Raw genomic sequence first — 19,502 nt, forward strand, 5'->3', positions numbered from 1 at the left:
GTGCTCGGGCCTGGTGCACTGGGAAGACCCAGAGGGATCGGGTGGAGAAGGAGGTGGGAGGGGGGACCGGGATGGGGAATACATGTAAATCCATGGCTAATTCATTTCAATGTATGACAAAAACTACTGTAATGATGTAAAGTAATTAGCCTCCAACTAATAAAAATAAATGAAAAAAAATTAAAAAAAAATAAAATAAATAACAAGTGTGAATGGGTCCAAACTTAGATGTTACCTGGAAAGTCAAGTGAAATTGGGCCAAGTATTATATTACTTGGGACAGGGAAGCTTGGTGGACTGCAGTCCATGGGGTTGCAAAGAGTTGGACAGGACTTGGTGACTGAACAACAAAAAACAACAGTATATCACCAAATCAAGTGACTAATTGGCTCCATACACTGTTTCTTGAGATTCAGAAAGCAGAGCTAAAAGTCTCTATTTGGGCTTTCCTGGTGGCTCAGTGGTAAAGAATCCACCTGCCAATGCAACAAACCTGGGCTTGATTCTTGGGTCAGGAAGATCCCCTGGAGAAGGAAATGGCAACCCATTCCAGTACTCTTGCCTGGAAAATCCCATGGACGGAGGAGCTGGTGGGTTACAGTCCAGGGGGTTGCAAAGAGTTGGACACGACCGAGCGACTGAATAACAACAATAAAGTCTCTACTAGGAAGGGTGCCTGAAATCTGAGACTACCATGATCACATATTTGGGGCAATTTCTGAGGTCCAAAGATCACAGGGTCTTGCTTACCTTTTCCACAGACTGCTTGAAGCAATTGGAGGTGGTTTCCCTTACCATGTTAAAAAAGACCTGTCTATCTTCATGATCAATCAGACGGTCATAGAAGACGCGGTAAACCTCATGAATCCAAAGCCGGATAAACTTCTCTACATCCTGAAAATTCAGTCAATTATTTGAGTGGCTGAGGCAGTAGTTGTCAAACAGTTTCTAAATCCTGGGTTGTTGTGAGGATTAAATGAGATAATGCTTACAAAATACTTAGCACAATGCCTAGCATAGATTAAATGCTTAATAAAAGTTAGCTGTTACTATTATCATTATATATTCCACATAGCCAAGGATATCAGTGAATGAACTTGTAACAGAAATGCCAGTGGCTGACCTGCAGGTGGGTGTGAGGGCAGAGCAATACCCCTTGGATCACCCGTGAGAAATCCCGCAGGTTAAAGACATAGTGTGACTTGGAGGGAGTTGGCAAGAAATTCTCCACTGCAGCTTTATAAATTGTCATTGTTGCTTGTACCATCATCTTTCCATACCTTGGGAGGAAGGAGAAGGCAGACCAGTTAAGGAAGGGCCAGACATGAGGATCCCAGGCCAATCATACAGGAACCGCCTACCTTAAAAACACCACATCAAACCCTTTTCCAAAGTGCCAGTCAGCAATTGAACTGAAAATCTTGGTTAATATGTCATCCTCGAAGGCATTGATGGAAATGATATTCAGATGGCGAGTGAATCGTCCTGGAAAACATGCACAGGTGTGAATGTGCACACACACTCACACTTACCTCCTGGGCAGAGCTATCCTAAGATATAGAACAGTTTTTCCTCTGCCTTTAAGTTCTAGAGCTGTGCTATTCAACATGGCAGCCTCTAGCCATATGTGGCTATTTAAATTTATATTAAAATTAAGTAACATTAAAATGTATTTCCTCAGTCTCATAACCACATATCAACTTCTCAAGGATAAACATGTGACTAGTGGATGTTGTATTGCACAGTATAGATATAGAACATCTCCATGACTGCAGAAGTTCTGGTAATAGTGCTAGTCCAGTGCTCAAGACTGTTATTAGATAATGGCAATATGATATTTTTGAAAAATAATCAAATAATTCAGAAATACTTTTACAGAAAGTAACCCTTGCCTCCTACACACCAAATCCATTCTCTCTCCCCTCCCAAATTAATCACTGTTAGTTTGGTATTCTTACAGCTATACATCTATATCTATGTATCTAATATTAGATACCCATATATTTATATCTGCAAAATTCATCCATTTAAAGTACACAATTCAATAAATATTTAGTACTTTAGTTGTGCAACCATTATCACAATCAATAGCAGAATAATCACTCGAAAAAGAAATCCTTTACCTTTACCACTTTCTATTTCCTTTCAGCCCTTGGCAACTAATAATCGATTTTCTGTCTCTATGATTTGCCTGCACTATCTTTTAAAAAAATATTTTATTGTATAAAGTAAAGCACAGATACAGAAAATAGCCAAAATTATAAAGTGAATCATTATAAAGTTAACATCCTTCCATCTACCATCCACATCAAGAAATACAACTTTGCCAGCCCTCCATAGAATCCCCTCCCTATATCCCATCCCAGTCATAGCCCTTTCCCTGTCTCCCTCCAAAGCTTACCACTATCCTGATTTTAAAGTAACTACTATCTTGCATTTCTTTATTTTTTTTTATCACCCATATGTACTGACATATGTAGGTTTACCTTTTTTTAAAAAAATGCTGGGATAATATTTTACACATTGATTGAGAAATATGGAGAGTTGCATGAACTTGAGGAAGTCATGTATTCTTTTGATAGTAAGCATACTAATGGTACTTAATGTGTGCTAATGCTTATTACACGTTACCAAAACCCAGATCAGTCTTCTGCCAAGCCATGCTCTCCACCACCATATGATAATGCCTTGAGCCTCAGTTTTCCCATATGAGCCCTAACAGCTGGCCGCTGGTCTGACAATTGTCAGATAGTCTGTTGGTTCTTCAATGAACACAATCTCTTTAAATATCAACATCAAATGAGGTTATTCCCTAGCTATGATGGAACAAGACAGAAAAAAGTTTGCTTTGAAATCATGAAAACTGAGGAGCTAAGATGGTGGAGGAATAGGACAGGGAGACCACTTTCTCCCCTACAAATTCATCGAAAGAACATTTGAACGCTGACCACTAGCTTCTGACCACTAGCAGAAGACATCAGGCGCCCAGAAAAGCAGCCCATCGTCTTCAAAAAGAGGTAGGACAAAATATAAAAGATAAAAAGAGAGACAAAAGAGCTAGGGATGGAGACCCATCCCGGGAAGGAAGTCATAATAGAGGAAGTTTCCAATCACCAGGAAACCCTCGCACTGGTGGGTCTGGGGGAAGTTTTTGAATCTCGGAGGGCAACCTAACTGGGAGGAAAAATAAATAAAACCCACAGATTACATGCCTAAAAGCAACTCCCAGCAGAAAAGTACCCCAGACGCCCGCATCTGCCACCAGCAAGTGGGTTCGGAATGGAGAGGAGTGGGCGGCATTGCTTAGCGTAAGGACCGGGCCTGAATACTCTGAGGGCAATCGGAGGGAGCTGACGCGAGATAGCAATTTAAATTGTGGGGTAGCAAGAGAGAGTGTGAAATCATGAAAACTTCCCCCCAAACTAATATGAGTGACTCTAGTTGTTTACTAAGTACAGAAAAAAAATTAAGATACCTACTCTTCAAATTGTCCCCACTCCCTGAGATTACCCAATCTAGAACAGAGTACCTGGTTTCTTAAGCCTTTCTCACATCACCCAGCACAAGCCCATTTAACACCCTTTCACCAGGCACTCTCATGGTTCTCCATGCTATATAGACACCCTTGCGGCAGCAAATTAATAGACTCAATTTCACTTGACCACAGATGTGTTCTTGGCAGTTTTGGGCATTGGTCTTTAAGATCTTTTCAATATGTCATATTTGGGCCATAGCTTGAAAACCGTCAACTGCTGTGCAAATGTTAGCAATTACTATTTCCTTGATATGTACAGGAAACAGACATTCCCTTTTGAATAGATCTCTCCTGCCCCACTGGTTTTAGTGAGAATTAATTGACATAAATATAAACTGAAGGTTTACCACATGATGATTTAATGCATATAAGATATTGCAAAATGCTTGCATACTAAGGTTAAGTAACAATTCTGTTGTTGCTGCTGTTGTTAATTAGAGTCACCATATTGTACATCAGACCCCCAAAACTTGTTCATTTTATAACTGGAAATTTGTACCCTCTGACCAACATCTCCCCATTTCCCCCACCCCTTAGCTCCTGGCAACCATCATTCTACTGTTTCTGTGAGTTTGGCTTTTTTAGATTCCACATGTAAATGATATCATATAGTATTTATTTTTCTCTGTCTGACTTATTTCACTTAGCTTAATGTTCTCAAGGTCCATTCATGTTGTCACATAGAGTAGAATTTCATTATTTTTATAGCCAAATAATATCTCAGGGTGTGTGTGTGTGTGTGTGTGTGTGTGTGTATACATTTTCTTTATCCATTCATCCATAAATAGACACTTTGGATGTTTCAATGACTTGGCTATTGTGAATAATGTTGCAATATGGGACTGGGCTTCCCTGGTGGCTCAGCAGTAAAGAACCTGCCTACAATGCAGGAGACACAGGAGATGAGGGTTCAATCTCTGGATTAGGAAGATCCACTGGAGGGGGGCATGGCAACCCACTCTAGTATTCTTGCCTGGAGAATCCCATGGACTGAGGAGCCTGGTGGACTACAGTCCATAGGGCTGCAAAGAGTTGGACATGACTGAAGTGACTGGGCATGCAGTGCAAACATGGGACTATAGATATCTCTTCAAGACAATGATTTCATTTCCTCCAGATATATACCCAGAAGTGGCATTAGCAGATCACGTGGTAGTGCTATTTTTAATTTTTTGAGGGACGTCCTACTGTTTTTCATAGTGGCTGCAAGAATTTATATTCCCACCAACAATGCATAAGAGCAGTTATTATCTCTTGACTTTTGTTAATAGCCATTCTATCAGGTGTGAGGTGATATCTCATTGTGATTCTGATTTTCATTTCTCTAATAATCAGCAATGTTGAACATCTTTTCATGTGCCTGTTAGCCACTGTATGTCTTTAGAAAAATGTCTATTCAAATTCTCTATCCATTTTCTAGTTAGATTGCTGTTTTGCTACTGAGTTGTATGAATTCCTTACACATTTTGTATTTCAACACTTTATCAGATAGTTTGCAAATATTTTCCCCATTGAATGAGTAGGTCTTAGAGAAAAGTAATATACCAAGTTCCTTTCCCTCTAAGTAGTTAGAGAAGTCTTGAGTTTATAGATGCTAAGTGCCTGAGATCCTGCTATATTCAAACCCAAGGCAAAGGTACCCTTGGACTCTGTACTTGAAGTGGAGGGTGATGGTTTGTATACTCAAGTAAAATCACCCTGTTTATCTTCCTTATTTTACAAATGAGAAAGATATATGCCACAGGGGAAAGCAAGGTCACAGAATGTTAAGTCTGAAAATAGCATTAAGATTCTTAACCAAGGATGTATCTCAGAATAAAAGTATGGAAATCTGTAGACCTGGATTGATGAAGTTGCACATGAAGCAAAATATACTCCGAAAGTGTCAGATGATGGGGGAAAATCTTATTTGTTTATTATTATTATTTTACTTAGGCCTATCTGGCTCCAAAGAATTGTAAGAAACATAACAGGTGAATCTGTCATTCACCTTTAGTTGAGACCCTCTAGTCTAGCCTTGCTCCTAGAACACAAGCTGATCACACAGAACTTACCTGTTCATGAGACTCTGTTCCTCTATGCCTAGCCAAAGACTCCTCAAATCCTCTTTTCATCTTCTCATCCTATTTCATACAACTTTCAACATGGCATATTCAAATGTCACTCCTTGAATCTAACTCAAGTGTCTCTTGCCTAAATACACCTTGCTCTATCTTCCATCAGGACAGACTGCCTTGCACTAGCCCTCCATCCACAAAGATGGTCTGGTTCTGCAGGGGGTGGGGCAAAAAGTAATGAACTTTCTCCTTCACGTACCAGTAATGTCATTCCTTCCTCCCCCAGGAGGGCCCATGGCTGTCACAAGCAGCACATCAGTGATGTCCAGCTTACTGGTATCCTTCCTGTCAAACCAGTAACCATGGTCAATCCATTGCCGTAGGAGCTCAATGGGGGGCTGGGCTCCATATACCTCTTTGGCTGGCATGTTGAGGTCATCTGGGGAAAGAAGTGATGACCACAGATTGTAAGTCTATGGGATCCTTTGCTCTTTCAGGAGGTAGCAGATGACTATCCTTCCATGGGAGAGTCCATACTCAATTGTTATACCCTCACTCTAGGTAGGGCTCAGCCAGTGGACATTTTCACCATAATGGAAGAGATTTTTCAGGGTTCTGGCTTTCCTGGTTTATTGAGATCTCTGTGCATTTATTGAGATCTCTGTGTGTGAGATCCTCTGTGGAAGAATGCATAGATTGGCATTAACAAATAGATATTTAAAAATTTCCTATTCCTTTACCCAAAATATATAGATTGTCTACTATGTGCTAGACACTTTGTTAATTTCTAGGGATATGATGGTGAGAAAGACAGTCATGCTTCTAGTTGACAGAGTATTTAATTTACCACCAGGTAGTAGTGGGAACTCCAGTAGCAGAAAGGCTTCAAGCTAGGGTTTTTGAAGAGCAAAATCAAAAAGGCAAGGATAAGTTGTGATTTCCTCCAGGGTAGGGATTGATTTTCTCCAAAAGTACATTGTTCAGTCCTGGCACATAGAAGGCACTCAATACATTCCAATAAACACTGACTAAATGCCCAGTTTTGTGTCATGTACAATTTTAGGGATTTTATATGTATTATATCATCTACTCAAGATGATGACTTTATAAGGAAGATGGTATTACCTTTATGTTAGAGGTGAGGAACTGAAGGTAATGGAATAATATGCTTAGGGTTAAAAAGTGAGATTTGGACCTAGGTCTGTTTGACTGCAAAGTGTGAATTGCTTTTGGATATACCATAAAAATAGGAAGGGAGGACAGATGAGAGGAAAGGACAAAGGAGGGAGGGAGGACAAGAAAGGGAAAAGAAAATAAGATCCCTGCCTTTAAGGAGCTGTTGTTACTTGGCAAGAATATAAATACATGCAATGTTTACTACCAATACCTTAATCGTAAAGACAGAACATGAGATAACTCAGAAGAGCAGGGAATTATTATTACTAAATGAGAATTCTATGAATCAGCAGTAAGAGAGTAGAAAACATAATGTATTTGGCACCAAGAAACCTGGTTTTGGCTCGTGGTTCCAGAATTTTCTAGACATTTGGCCCTGAACAGGGAATTTAACCTTCAGAGCCTCATTTAATTGACTAGTAAAGTGATTTTTTTTTTAAAGTCAATTTTCATTCCAATCCCAAAAAGGGCTATGCCAAGGAATGTTCAAACTAACAGACAATTGTGCTCATTTCCTATGCTAGTAAAGTTACTCAAAATCCTTCAAGACAGGCTCCAGCAGTACATGTACTGAGAACTTCCAGATTTACAGGCTGAGTTTAGAAAAGGTGGAGGAGCCAGAGATCAAACTGCCAACATTTGTCGGATCTTAGAGAAAGCAAGGGAATTCCAGAAAAACTGCTGCTTCAATGATTACAAGGAAACCTTTGACTGTGTGGATCACAACAAACTGGAAAATTCTTAAAGAGATGGGAATACCAGACCACCTTACATGTGTCCTAAGAAACTTGTATGCCTATCAGGAAGCAACAGTTAGGAACTTATATGGAACAACTTACTGGTTCAAAATTGGTTCAAATTTTATGATTCAAAATTGGGAAAGCAGTATGATAAGGCTGTTTATTGTTACCCTGTTTATTTAACTTATATGTAGAGTACATCATGTGAAATGCCAAGCTGGATGAGTCACAAGCTGGAATCAAGATTGTGATGAGAAATACCAATAACCTCAGATATGCAAATGATACCACTCTAATGGAAGAAAATGAAGAGGCGCCAAGAGCCTCTTGATGAGGTCAAAAGAGAAAAGTGAAAAAGCTAACTTAAAATCCAACATTCAGAATACCAAGATCACTGCACCCAGTCCCATCACTTCATGGCAAATAGAAGGGGAAAAAGTAGAAGCAGTGACGGATTTTCCTTTCTTAGGCTCTGAAATCACTGCGGACAGTGACTGCAGCCATGAAATTAAAAGATGCTTGCTCCTTGGAAGGAAAGCTGTGATAAACCTAGACAGTGTATTAAAAAGCAAAGACTTTGCTTTGCTGACAAAAGTCCATATAGTCAAAGCTATGGTTTTTCCAGTAGTTATGTATGGATGTGAGAGTTGGACCATAAAAAAGGTTGAACACCGGAAAATTGATACTTTCAAATTGCGGTTCTGGAAAAGACTCCTGAGAGTCCCTTGGACTGCAAGGAAATCAAACCAGTCAGTCCTAAAGGAAATCAACCCAGAATATTCATTGGAAAGACTGATGCTGAAAGTGAAGCTCTAATACTTTGGCCACCTGATGCAAAGAACCAACTCATTGGAAAAGACCCTGATGCTGGGAAAGATTGAAGGCAAAAGGAGAAGGGAGTGGAAGAGGATGAGATGGTTAGAAAGCATCATCAACTGAATGAACAAGAACTTGAGCAAACTCTGGGAGGACAGGGAAGCCTGGCTTGCTGCAGTCCATGGGGTCGCAAAGAGTTGAACATGACTTAGCGACTGAATAACAACAAGAAAGTGATCATGATGGCCAATAAACTCAAGGGGTTGTGAGGCTCAAAAGAAATAAATGAGGAAGTGCTGTGTAGACAGATAAAATTCTGGAAAAATTCAATGTGCTTATTTGGCAACTATTAGATTTCTTCATATGCTGATAACATATTTATCTGGCACTTAATGGAACAGAAGCTTATCACAGTGTGTGAGTTGCTTCTGGAGACACAAGAAGAGCAAACACTACAATCCCCTTCTGAACCTAACTACTGTCACTACAAAGTAACTTGGCCTGATCCATGGGCTCAACTTCATCCCAGGAGAAACTGGGATCCTCCCTCAGGCAAAAAGGCCTGGACTATGCCTCAACATGGAAAATTTGGCATAGAGTACATAGTTAAAAATACTTGGAAATGAATGAAGGGAAGGACAAGGAACAAAAAATGAAAGAAGCAAGAAAGGGAGGGAGGAGAGAAGAAGGGATGGAAAGATGGAAGAAAAGAAGGAAGGAAAATAGGAGCGGTGGGAAGGAATGCAGAATTATATTAACCAGAAATATTTTATCTTCCACAGACAGTAAAATGAATATACAGCAGTCCTACAAAGGGAGATTCTAATTTGCTGCAACTTAAAATAGAAGAATTTGGTGTGTCCAGATCCAGGCCAGTGCCTTACCCACAAATACCACTGCTTTCTTCCCTATGGGAGGCCCAAAAAGGCCTTTCCGCCGGCGATCCAGCTTGGACATGATGATATCCTGCGTCTGATTGGCTGAAGTTCTGGCAGAGAAATTGATGCAGTTGGGCAGATATGTATTTTTGGGAAGGCGAAGAAGGAAGTTGTTGGTGATGACTGATTTGCCTGTGCCGGTGGGTCCTACAAACAGCATTGGAATCTCATGGTCCAGGTAGGTTTTCAAGAAGAAGGACTGTCGGGCTGTCTCCATGGTGGGGATGATGAGTTCTGAGACCTGTGCCACAAAGACATGGTGAGTCCTGATGCTGGGACCAGGAGATTGGGTCTTGGTATTCAAGAGACTTGAGTTTTATCCTTACTATCCATTCAGCTCTGTCTCTTATTTATCTTTATAATTTTGAGCATTTTACCTCTCTAGCAGCCTAGTTTCTTCATCTGTGAAATGCGGATAAAAATGGCATCTAGTTCACTGAGCTGTTTTGAGGGTTAAATTTGATTTTGTATGTAAATAGACAATAACTGTCTATTGTCTCTGTTTTAGAGATGAGGAAACAGATCCAGAGCTCACTAACACAGCAAGTAAACAGAAATGCAAAAATTTTAATCCCAGCTTGTCTGATTCCAAGGACTGTATTCTTAATTACTGAAATGTCATATTATAACCACCAATTATAGTAAGGCTGGGTCTACAGCTGCTGCCCTCTGAGATCTTCTCTTTGAGCCAAGCTGTCTGTCTTGCCCTAGGAAAGATCCACCTCCCAAATGCCATCTATACTGCCTGTCCAAGAAGGGTTAGGTATGACCCTTGACCCCCATTTCTTGTGCTTATTCCTCATCTGCTTTTCCTAAGGCTCATATTCTTGGTTCCTCCTATTGATCCATTTAGCAACATGGAAATTGCACCACTCTTCCTGGTATTCAGACTCCAACTGGGCTCTAAGGGCTTGGTCTTGGATTCCTGGAATCTCTATTACTTTGAGGAGAAAACCTTGCTTTAGATTGGCTTTTCTGAGCTTGAACCCTATCATCAACCATCTGGCTGCTTTTGGTCCCTCCAATGATGGGTAGAGGAAGGGGTTTGCTGTTGTTTAGTCACTAAGTTGTGTCCAGTTCTTTTGTGACCCCATGGACTTTAGCCTGCTAGGCTCCTCTGGAGCCATGGGATTTCCCAGGCAGGAGTACTGGAGGGGGTTACCATTTCTCTCCTCAGGGTATCTTCCCAACCCAGGGACTGAACCTGCATCTCCTGCATTGGCAGGCAAATTCTTTACCACTGAGCCAGGAGTGTAGCCACAGAGAAGCAGGTTGTAAGATCTAAATCACATGCTGAAGTCTACTTACACGTCTAGACTGGAAGAGGCTAGTGAACACGGAGCCACTGTGTTGTGTAACTCTAGGGAGCGCCACCCACACTGTGGTTTATGTGAATGGTGGCCCTAAAGCAAAACTAGACCATAAGCAAATGGCACCAATAGGAACTGTGCAGCGTGGTGGCTATGTGTATACTGTTAGACTAAGCTCAACTTATTTTGATTAATAATTTGATCAATGTAAAAGGAACAGAACAAAGAAATTGAAGTGGCAAGGAAGAGAATTAACAGGTATTGAGCTATGGATGTTTTGCTGTGTTATTCCCTGCAGTTTTCCCAACAGCCCTCTGAGGCAGTTGTATTATTAACTCACTTTTTCAGATGAAAAAATTGAGACTGGAGGATGGCCAACTTGGCCAAAGTCACATAGCCAGTAAGTGATACTGAATGCTAAACCAAGTATCAAGACTGGGAATTTAAAGCAGGTTGGATTTCACAGATTTTTATTTTCAGGGGCTAGAACAGTTTTTTGACAAGTGAAAAATTCCCAGTATAACTAAAATATTTTCTGCATTTGACTCATTTTTAGGGATCTAGCAAGATTTCACACCCCTGGAGCTTAGGTGATGAAGCTCTTTTAAGGAGAATGAAAGTTTAGAACCTCAGTGCTGAGGGGTTCTTTACAGTCTTTTCGGTCTCCAATGTGTGTCCTGAACTCATCCCACATTCCCTCCTGCCTGTGGCACCCTTTTCACAAGCAGCTGTGGTCCTGTCTGGTGTCTGATTTTGTTTTCAATATTTCCACATTTCCATCCACCATCTACTACTCTACCTAGGGCCTGAAGAAACTACAAATACCCCAAGAAAGATAAATTTTGTCCACCAGATACTGCAAGTAGAGGCATGGAAGTGCACATCTGGAAAAAATTTCCACAAGAAAATGAGTAGGAGTTGTAAGTGAATCTTCTGCTAACCAGAAAATCTATTAATCAGTATCGATTTTTCTGAGAATTCTGATTAAAGAAATCTTTCTCTGGGGATTTAAAGAAAAGGCAAGGATCTTTTTGGCTGAGATATCTGAGAGGGGGACTGATGACTACCTGGCATTGTTCATACTGACAACAATTAGACTAGCAACAGTATGATCTAGCACAATGTGAATGCCACAAATTCATGTATATTGTCTTCAATCTTTGCAACCATCCTTTAGGTATTTTTTCTTCTATTGTGTAGTTGAGTAAACTGAGGCAGAGAGGGTGAAGACTGAATAAGAAATCTGGGACTCTCTGATTCTAAAGCCCATGCTTTTGGAAGGCTCAATTCAATTCATGTTTGAATTGAATTTGAATCATTTTTCTAAAGTAAATTCTTTCACTTTTTCTAAAGTAAGTTCTTTAACTAACCCAGATCTGATGTTAACGTCTCTACTTTGCTGAATATCAGGTCATTACTGAGGTTCTATGACCAATAACTCTCTTTTACCTTTGCATTTGCAGAGATATTTTCCTCCTCTTTGGTGATATACTCTGTCCATGTGTACCAATGTCCACTAGCTTGCTTGAGGAAATAAAAATCATAGATGCTTCCTGGACCCAAAGAAACAGAACAAGTTATTAGCGCATCAGAGATTTACATTTCATATTTGAGATATTTAACTACCTCAGCCATAGGCATCTGAAATGTATGACTATCAGTATTGGTAACTGTATAAACTATAAAAACATCTTTTAAAGAATAATGACTTCATTATATGAATAAAATTAATAGGTGTTGATTATACAAATAATGATAATATAAATTATATATATATATAATATATATTATAATATAAACAGGAAGCATTGAAAAGAACAAAAAAGGGAGAAAACAAACGGCTCCAAATCTCACAGTCAGAGATTACTTTTGACAGCAGTCCTTCCAGGCCTCTCTTGAGGCATACAAACATATTGAAGGTGGAAGTATAGGTAAATGAAAGAAAGAATTTTATTAGGATAGGATCATTTAATATTATATAAGGAGCATTTGAGCTACTGGTTGCAAAGCCTGCTGAATGATAAAGTTTTTTTTTCTTTTTTTTTAATGTGAGAAAAACCTGAAGAGGACATGGAAGAAATACCCAGGCCTCAGTGAGACAAGCGTTGGGCCGTGTGAGTCACAGGAGCTCGGGGCACTAGAGGCTTTCCAGTTCCATTGCCGAGCCAACCCAGTAGCGGCACAAGTGACTTGCTTCTCTCTCCACAGGACTCATCTATAACTGACCCAAAGAGGACAGCACTGGTGGTTGTAGGGTGTATGTGTGTGTGTGTGACAGAGAGTCTTGAGCTTCAGTTAAAGGGCTGAAACATTCCAATCAAAAAAAATTTTTTTTCCTTGTGATGAAAACTTTTAATATCTACCCCCTTAGCAGGAGATGCTTCATTAGGGCTTAAAGTCATTATAATTTAAAAAATAATTTAATCCAACTTTGCTATTATATTTTAATTTTTCATTGTGAAAAAAGATTTAAAATACACAGTGCTCACTTGAAAAAATGCACAACATGAGAACTGCAAGTTAAATTTTATTTGGGACAAAATGAGGGCTATAGACCAGGGAACAGCATTTCATATAGCTCTGAGAAATTGCTCCAAAGAGGTTGGGGATAAGGTCAGTATATATGTGATTTTGGTGAAGGGGGAGTACATGCAATTAAGCATTTTATTTTTTTGCAGAATGTTTCTGCTAGTCACTAGGAGCAGTCATCACCATGAAGGATTTTAGTGTTTTTCTAGATATGAGGAAATACAAGAATCGGGCTTATAAAGTTGGCTCCTGAAAATATCTATCTGAAGACCCATTCTGCTAGTTTTTCCCAGAGCACAGAGTACCTCATTTCTGCTCTCCACCCTGAATTCCTTTCAGGGGTGTTTAAAATCAGCAGTAACAGCAGCATGTGATTTAATCCTTGTAGAGGTAGATGGCAAGTGCCAGTATGCAGTTGACAACAAAAAAAGGAGGATAGTATAATAAACTTCCATGTACCCATTATGTAGCTTCCATAATCTTCAACATTTTGCAATTGTTTCATGCATTTCCACAACACCAACAACCAGCATATTCATTTTCCTTCCCTCCTCACTTCCTCCTTTTCTTTCTTCCTTTTTTCTTAGACTGGAATATTTTGAAGCGAATCCTGATATCACATTTCATTTGAAAATACATGTGACTCAATGCCAGACCAATTTCATTGATTCCTTTATGAACTATGATGTGATTAACTCTCATTCTTCCATTTCCTCTCCTTTGGTTCTTTTTGTTGTTCTTGATGATACTGTTGTTGCTCAGTCACTAAGTTGTGTCCGACTCTTTATGACCCCATGGAATGCAACACACCAGGCTCCTCTGTTCATCACTGTCTCCCAAAGTTTGCTCAGACTCATGTCTATTGAGTCAGTGACTATCTAACCATCTCATCCTCTGCAACCCCCTTCTCCTTTTGCCATCAATCTTTCCCAGCATCAAAGTCTTTTTCCAGTAAACCAGCTGTTCACATTGGGTGGCCAAAGTATTGGAGCTTCAGCCTCAGCATCAGTCCTTCCAATGAACTAATCAATGTTGATTTCCTTTAGGATTGACTGGTTTGATCTTTCAGTCCAAGGGACTCTCAAGAGTCTTCTCAAGCACCACAATTCAAAAGCATCAATTCTTTGGCGTTCAGTTTACTTTATGGTCCAACTCACATCTGTACACGACTACTAGAAAAGCCACAGCTTTGACAATATGGACCTTTGTTGGCAAAGTGATGTCTTTGCTTTTTACTACACTGGATAGGTTGTCATAGGTTTCCTTCCAAGGAGCAAGTGTCTTTTAACTTTTACTTTTTCAGGGATTATAACACTGACATTTTGTTTTGCAACTGTAATTCTTTCATACCTTAGTCTTAGGTCTCTATTTAAATAGCTTCAACACTCAAACCTGGGGCTTTTAACATAAGACTACTTAAGTTCTTTATCTTGATTGATTAGTTGGCTGATTTAATTTTTTATTCCCAAGAAGGGACTTAAGAGGGCTCAGTTCTCTCAGATCTTGCATGTTCGAGAATGTCTGCCATTTTGTATTTGAACAGTGACTTGGCTGAGAATAGTATTCTAATGTCACATTTTCTTTCCCTTGGAGTTTTGCAGACCATTGCTCCAATGTTTCTTTCAGTCTAGTTTGCTGTGTAGAAGTTTGAGGCCCATCAGATACTTCCACTTTCACTGATTTTTCTTTCCTATCCAGATGCCTGATGGAATCTCTTTTATCCTGGAAATCCAATAATTTAATCAGATTATTTTTTAATCAATTATCCTGTTATCAGTTTTTCTTGGAACACAGAATACTCTTAAAATTTGAAGAAACACTTCTTCATTTTAGGAAAAATTTCTTCACTTGTTTCTTGGTATATATTGTCTACATTATTTATTGAGATAGCAATTCAAGGAATTAACACTGCAAGGTCTCCATGTCAATCATATTTTTAGACTGTCTTCAATAGCAAGTGCAGTTATCTCAAACCTTTCCTCTAAGCCATTTGTTAGATGTCTAGATTTATATGCTTTATTCCTTGCTGGTTCTAATTTATCAGATCATTACTAATATTGTTTAGTTCTCAATTTGTTTCTTTGGTTTTTCAATTCCTCTTTTTCTCTGATTCTGTGGTTTTAACACTTCATTTAAATTTTTTAAAATGATAGATTTATTAAGATATAATTCACATATGCTATATTCACTCATTTAAATTGTATAATTCAATGGTTTACTAAATATACATGCATGTATAAATATATTAATATTCACAGAGGGGTGTACAGTCATTACCATAATCAATTTTAGAACACGTCATTACACCAAAAAGAAACCTAATACCTCTTAGATGTCACTTTCCAAATCCTCTTCCCATCTCTCACCAGCCTGTTTGCCCTCCAGACAACCACTAATGTACTTTTTGTTCCTATAGGTTTGCTCTTCTGGACTTTTCACATAGATGAAATCATCCAATAGATATTCTTATGTGATTGGTTTCTTTTACTCATCAGAATGTTTTTCAGATTCATGCATGTTGCAGTATACATTATTACTTCATTTCTTTTTATTGTTGAATAGTATTTAATTGTATGGATATGCTATATTTTCCCCTTCATGGATCACTGCTTTGTCATGGTGAAGGGGCCTGCATAACTCAATGAAGCTATGAGCTATGCCATGTAGGGCCACCCAAGACAGACACATCATAGTGGAGAGTTCTGACAAAATGTGAGCCACTGGAGGAGGGAATGGCAAACCACCCCAGTATACTTGCTGTGAGAACCTCATGAACTGTATAAAAGGACAGAAAGATACGACGCCAAAAGATGAGTCCCCTGGGTCTGAAGGTGTCCAACATGCTACTGGGGAAGAGTGGAGGAGAACTACTAATAGCCCCAGAAAGAATGAAGTGGCTGGGCCTAAGTGTAAATGATGCTCAGTTGTGGATGTGTCCCATCTCTTTAAGAGCTGTGAAAAGTTCTTAAAGAGATGGGAATACCAGACCATCTCAACTGTCTCCTGAGAAACCTGTATGTGGGTCAAGAGGCAATAGTTAGAACCCTGCATGTAACAACTGATTGGTTCAAGATTGAGAAAGGAGTATGACAGGGCTGTCTGCTGTCATCCTGCTTGTTTAACCTATATGCTGAGCACATCATGAGAAATGCCAGCCTGGATGAGTTACAAGCTGGAGTCAAGATAGGTGGGAGAAACATCAACAACCTCAGACATGTGGATGATACCACTTGAATGGCTGAAAGTGAAGAGGAGCTAAAGAGCTTCTTCATGAGGGTGAAGGAGGATAGTGAAAGAGCCAGCTTAAAACTAAATATTAAAAAAAACTAAGATCATGGCATCTAGCCTCATTACTTCATGGCAAATAGAAGGGGAAAATGTGGAGGTAGTGATAGATTTCCTGTTCTTGGGCTCTGAAATCACTGCGGATGGTGACTGCAGCCAAGAAATCAGAAGATGATTGCTTCTTGGCAGGAAAGCTATGACAAACCTAGACACTGTGTTGAAAAGCAGAGACACTACTTTGCCGACAAAGGTCCATATAGTCAAGGCTGTGGTCTTCCCAGTGGTCACATATGGTTGTGAGATCTGGACCATAAAGAAGGCAGTATGCTAGAGAATTAATGCCTTCAAACTGTGGTGCGGGAGAAGACTCCTGAAAGTCCCTTGGACAGCAAGGAGATCAAACCAATCAATCTTAAGGGAAATCAGCCCTGAATACTTATTGGAAGGACTGATACTGAAGCCGAAGCTCCAGTATTTTGGTCACCTGAGGCAAACAGCCGACTAATTGGGAAAGTCCCTGATACTAGGAAAGATTGAGGGCAGGAGAAGAGGGCATCAGAAGATGAGATGCCTGGATGGCATCACCAATGCAATGGACATGAACTTGGGAAAACTTTGGGTGATGGTGAGGGACAGGGAGGCCTAGCATGCTGTAGTCCATGGGGTCAAAGAGTCAGACATGACCAGGTGACTGAACAACAACATACTATATTTTATTTATTCACTCATCAGTTGATGGTCATTTGGATTGTCTTCACTTTTTGGCTATTATGGATTATGCTGTTATGAACATTTGTGTATAAGTATTTGTGTGGATATATATTTTGTTTCTCTTGGGCATATATCTGGGAGTGAAATGGCTTGCTCATATGGTATGTCTGTTTTTAACTTTGTTTGTTTGTTTAACTTTAGAGGAATGCCAAATGTTGTTTTCCAAGCCTGCTGTACAATTTTACTTTTCCACTATAATATGTGAGGGTTTCAATTTTCCCACATTCTCACACTTGTTCTTCATCTTTTTTATTATTCTCATTGTAGTTGTGAAGTGGCATCTTGTGTTTTTGATTTGCATTTTCCTGATAGGCTAATAATGATAATAATGTTGAGTTATTGTCATGTATTGGCCCTTTAAATATCTTCTTTGGAAAAATGGTTATTCAGTTACTTTGCCTATTTTAAAATTGTATTATAGCTTTGTATAATTGAATAATAATACTTCTTTATACTTTCTAGATACAAGTCTCTTATCAGATATTTGATTTGCAAAATATTTCAACTATTCTGTAGATAGTGTTATCACTTTCTTCATGTTGTCCTTTGAAGCACAAAAGTTTTTAATTTTGATGAACTTAAGCTTAATTATTTTTTCTTTAGTTGCTTGTATTTTTGTAGTCCTAAGATATTGTTGCCTAGTCCAAGATCATGACCATTTATCTGCACCTTTGTTTTCTTCTAAGCTTTTATCATTTTAATTCTTGAATTTAGATCTTTCATCTGAGTTAATTTTTGACTATGGTATAGAGGCCAAATTCATTATTTTATATGAATATATTCATTTAATCTATGACCATGTGCTGAAGGGATTTTTCTTTTCCCATAAAATTATCTTTATACCTTTGCCAAAAATCAAATCACTATAAATATGAGGAGCTTATTTCTGGACTCTCAATTCTATATATATATTAATACATCCCTTTGCCAGTAGCATGCTGTTCATCTATAAATTTTAAAGTTAAATTTATATATTACATATTATACTATAAATTTATAAGTGCTTGTAATACAAATATTTTATATTTCTTATGTCATGTTTTTCTTCTTATAAAAATATTTATTTTTATTTGTCTATTTGGCTGCACTGGGTCTTAGTTGTGGGATGTGGGATCTAATTCCCTGACCAGGGATCAAACCTTGGCCCCCTGCATTGGGAGAGTGGAGTCTTAGCCACTGGACCACCGGGGAAGCCCCAGTCATGTTTTTCTTTTAGACTCTCATTCTCTGTCTCTCTGTCTCTGTCTTCCTCTTTCTGATATTCTTGCTCTGCTCTAATCAGGTAAATTCTCCTTGACATTTTCCCCAACACTATCTGGAGTGAGTTTATTTCCCCCAATTTTGGTCATGATTCAGGGAATGGTGTGTGGATTTCTTTTCTGTAGCCTGAGGGTACAGGGGCTGGGTAAAGGAAATACTCAGTTGCCTTTGCCAGGAAAACTGGGCTTTGCAGTCTCTTTCTAAAATTTGGTCAATTTTCCTGAACCATGGGTCCATCCCACTTCCACTCCAGCTAGAAACATGCTTCACTCTGGAAAAATTCAGCTCACATCCCCCACCCAGCATGGAGTTGCAAACCCTGGTAGTTTCCTCCCACTCCTGATAAGACCTTACCAAATTATGGAAGTTTCATGCTCAAAGGTTTCTCCTAGGCATTTTTTTGCAGCTGCCCAGTTACCACTCAGTCTGCTTTTTTCTACACCGGTGATTACCAGTGAGAACTCCCAGAATTTTGTCAACTAATTTCCTTTCCACCCAGCATTGATTTCAGGACAGTTGGGTTGTGGGTTGAGAGATACATCATGAAGGATCTTTTGTTTCTCTCCCTGTCCGCTACCTTTTAATGTTCAAAGAATCAGGCTATAACTTTTATTTTTGAAGTTATTGCTGGGAAATGTTTAGGCTTAAACTTAAAATTAAAAAAAAAAACAGTTTTAGGCTTAATATATTGCATTATGTATTAAAGGAGAGCTTATCCTATGTTACTGTGCAGTTCTACCTAGAAGTCAATCTGGTACATTTTTAGAAAGCAATCTGGCACTATGCTTACAAAAATGTTCTCTAGCTCAAGTCAGAAATCCCATTCTGGGAATTCATCATAAGGAAATAATTCACAATGAAGATAATCTCCATACACAAATATATAGCACTATTTGTGATAACAAAAACTGAAAATAATTTACATGCTCCACATTAGAATTAGTCAAAATTATGTCTTATAAGATAAATGGACTATTTTGCAGTCATTAAAATGATTACACTATTTACAAAACAAAAAGACATGCAAAGAAAACAAACATGGTTACCAAAGGGCAGTGGGAGGATAAATCAGGAATTTGGGATGA

General features: G+C 38.9%; 1 protein-coding gene across 6 annotated transcripts in view; it reads right to left on the minus strand.

Annotated features, from left to right (window-relative positions):
* The window catches only part of DNAH3 (dynein axonemal heavy chain 3), a 236,481-nt gene that overhangs the window by 63,896 nt on the left and 153,083 nt on the right, over positions 1–19,502 (minus strand). For all 6 annotated transcript variants that reach the window (XM_070460978.1, XM_070460977.1, XM_070460979.1 and 3 more), the window contains 6 exons: positions 12,022–12,125; positions 9,209–9,503; positions 5,852–6,031; positions 1,362–1,485; positions 1,124–1,280; positions 751–894 (listed from right to left, as the gene is read on the minus strand). In XM_070460978.1, the coding sequence (XP_070317079.1) occupies positions 751–894; positions 1,124–1,280; positions 1,362–1,485; positions 5,852–6,031; positions 9,209–9,503; positions 12,022–12,125 (1,004 nt within the window). The remainder of the gene's footprint in view (positions 1–750; positions 895–1,123; positions 1,281–1,361; positions 1,486–5,851; positions 6,032–9,208; positions 9,504–12,021; positions 12,126–19,502) is intronic.

The sequence above is a fragment of the Odocoileus virginianus genome, chromosome 33, assembly GCF_023699985.2.
Source record: "Odocoileus virginianus isolate 20LAN1187 ecotype Illinois chromosome 33, Ovbor_1.2, whole genome shotgun sequence".
Lineage (NCBI taxonomy): Eukaryota > Metazoa > Chordata > Mammalia > Artiodactyla > Cervidae > Odocoileus > Odocoileus virginianus.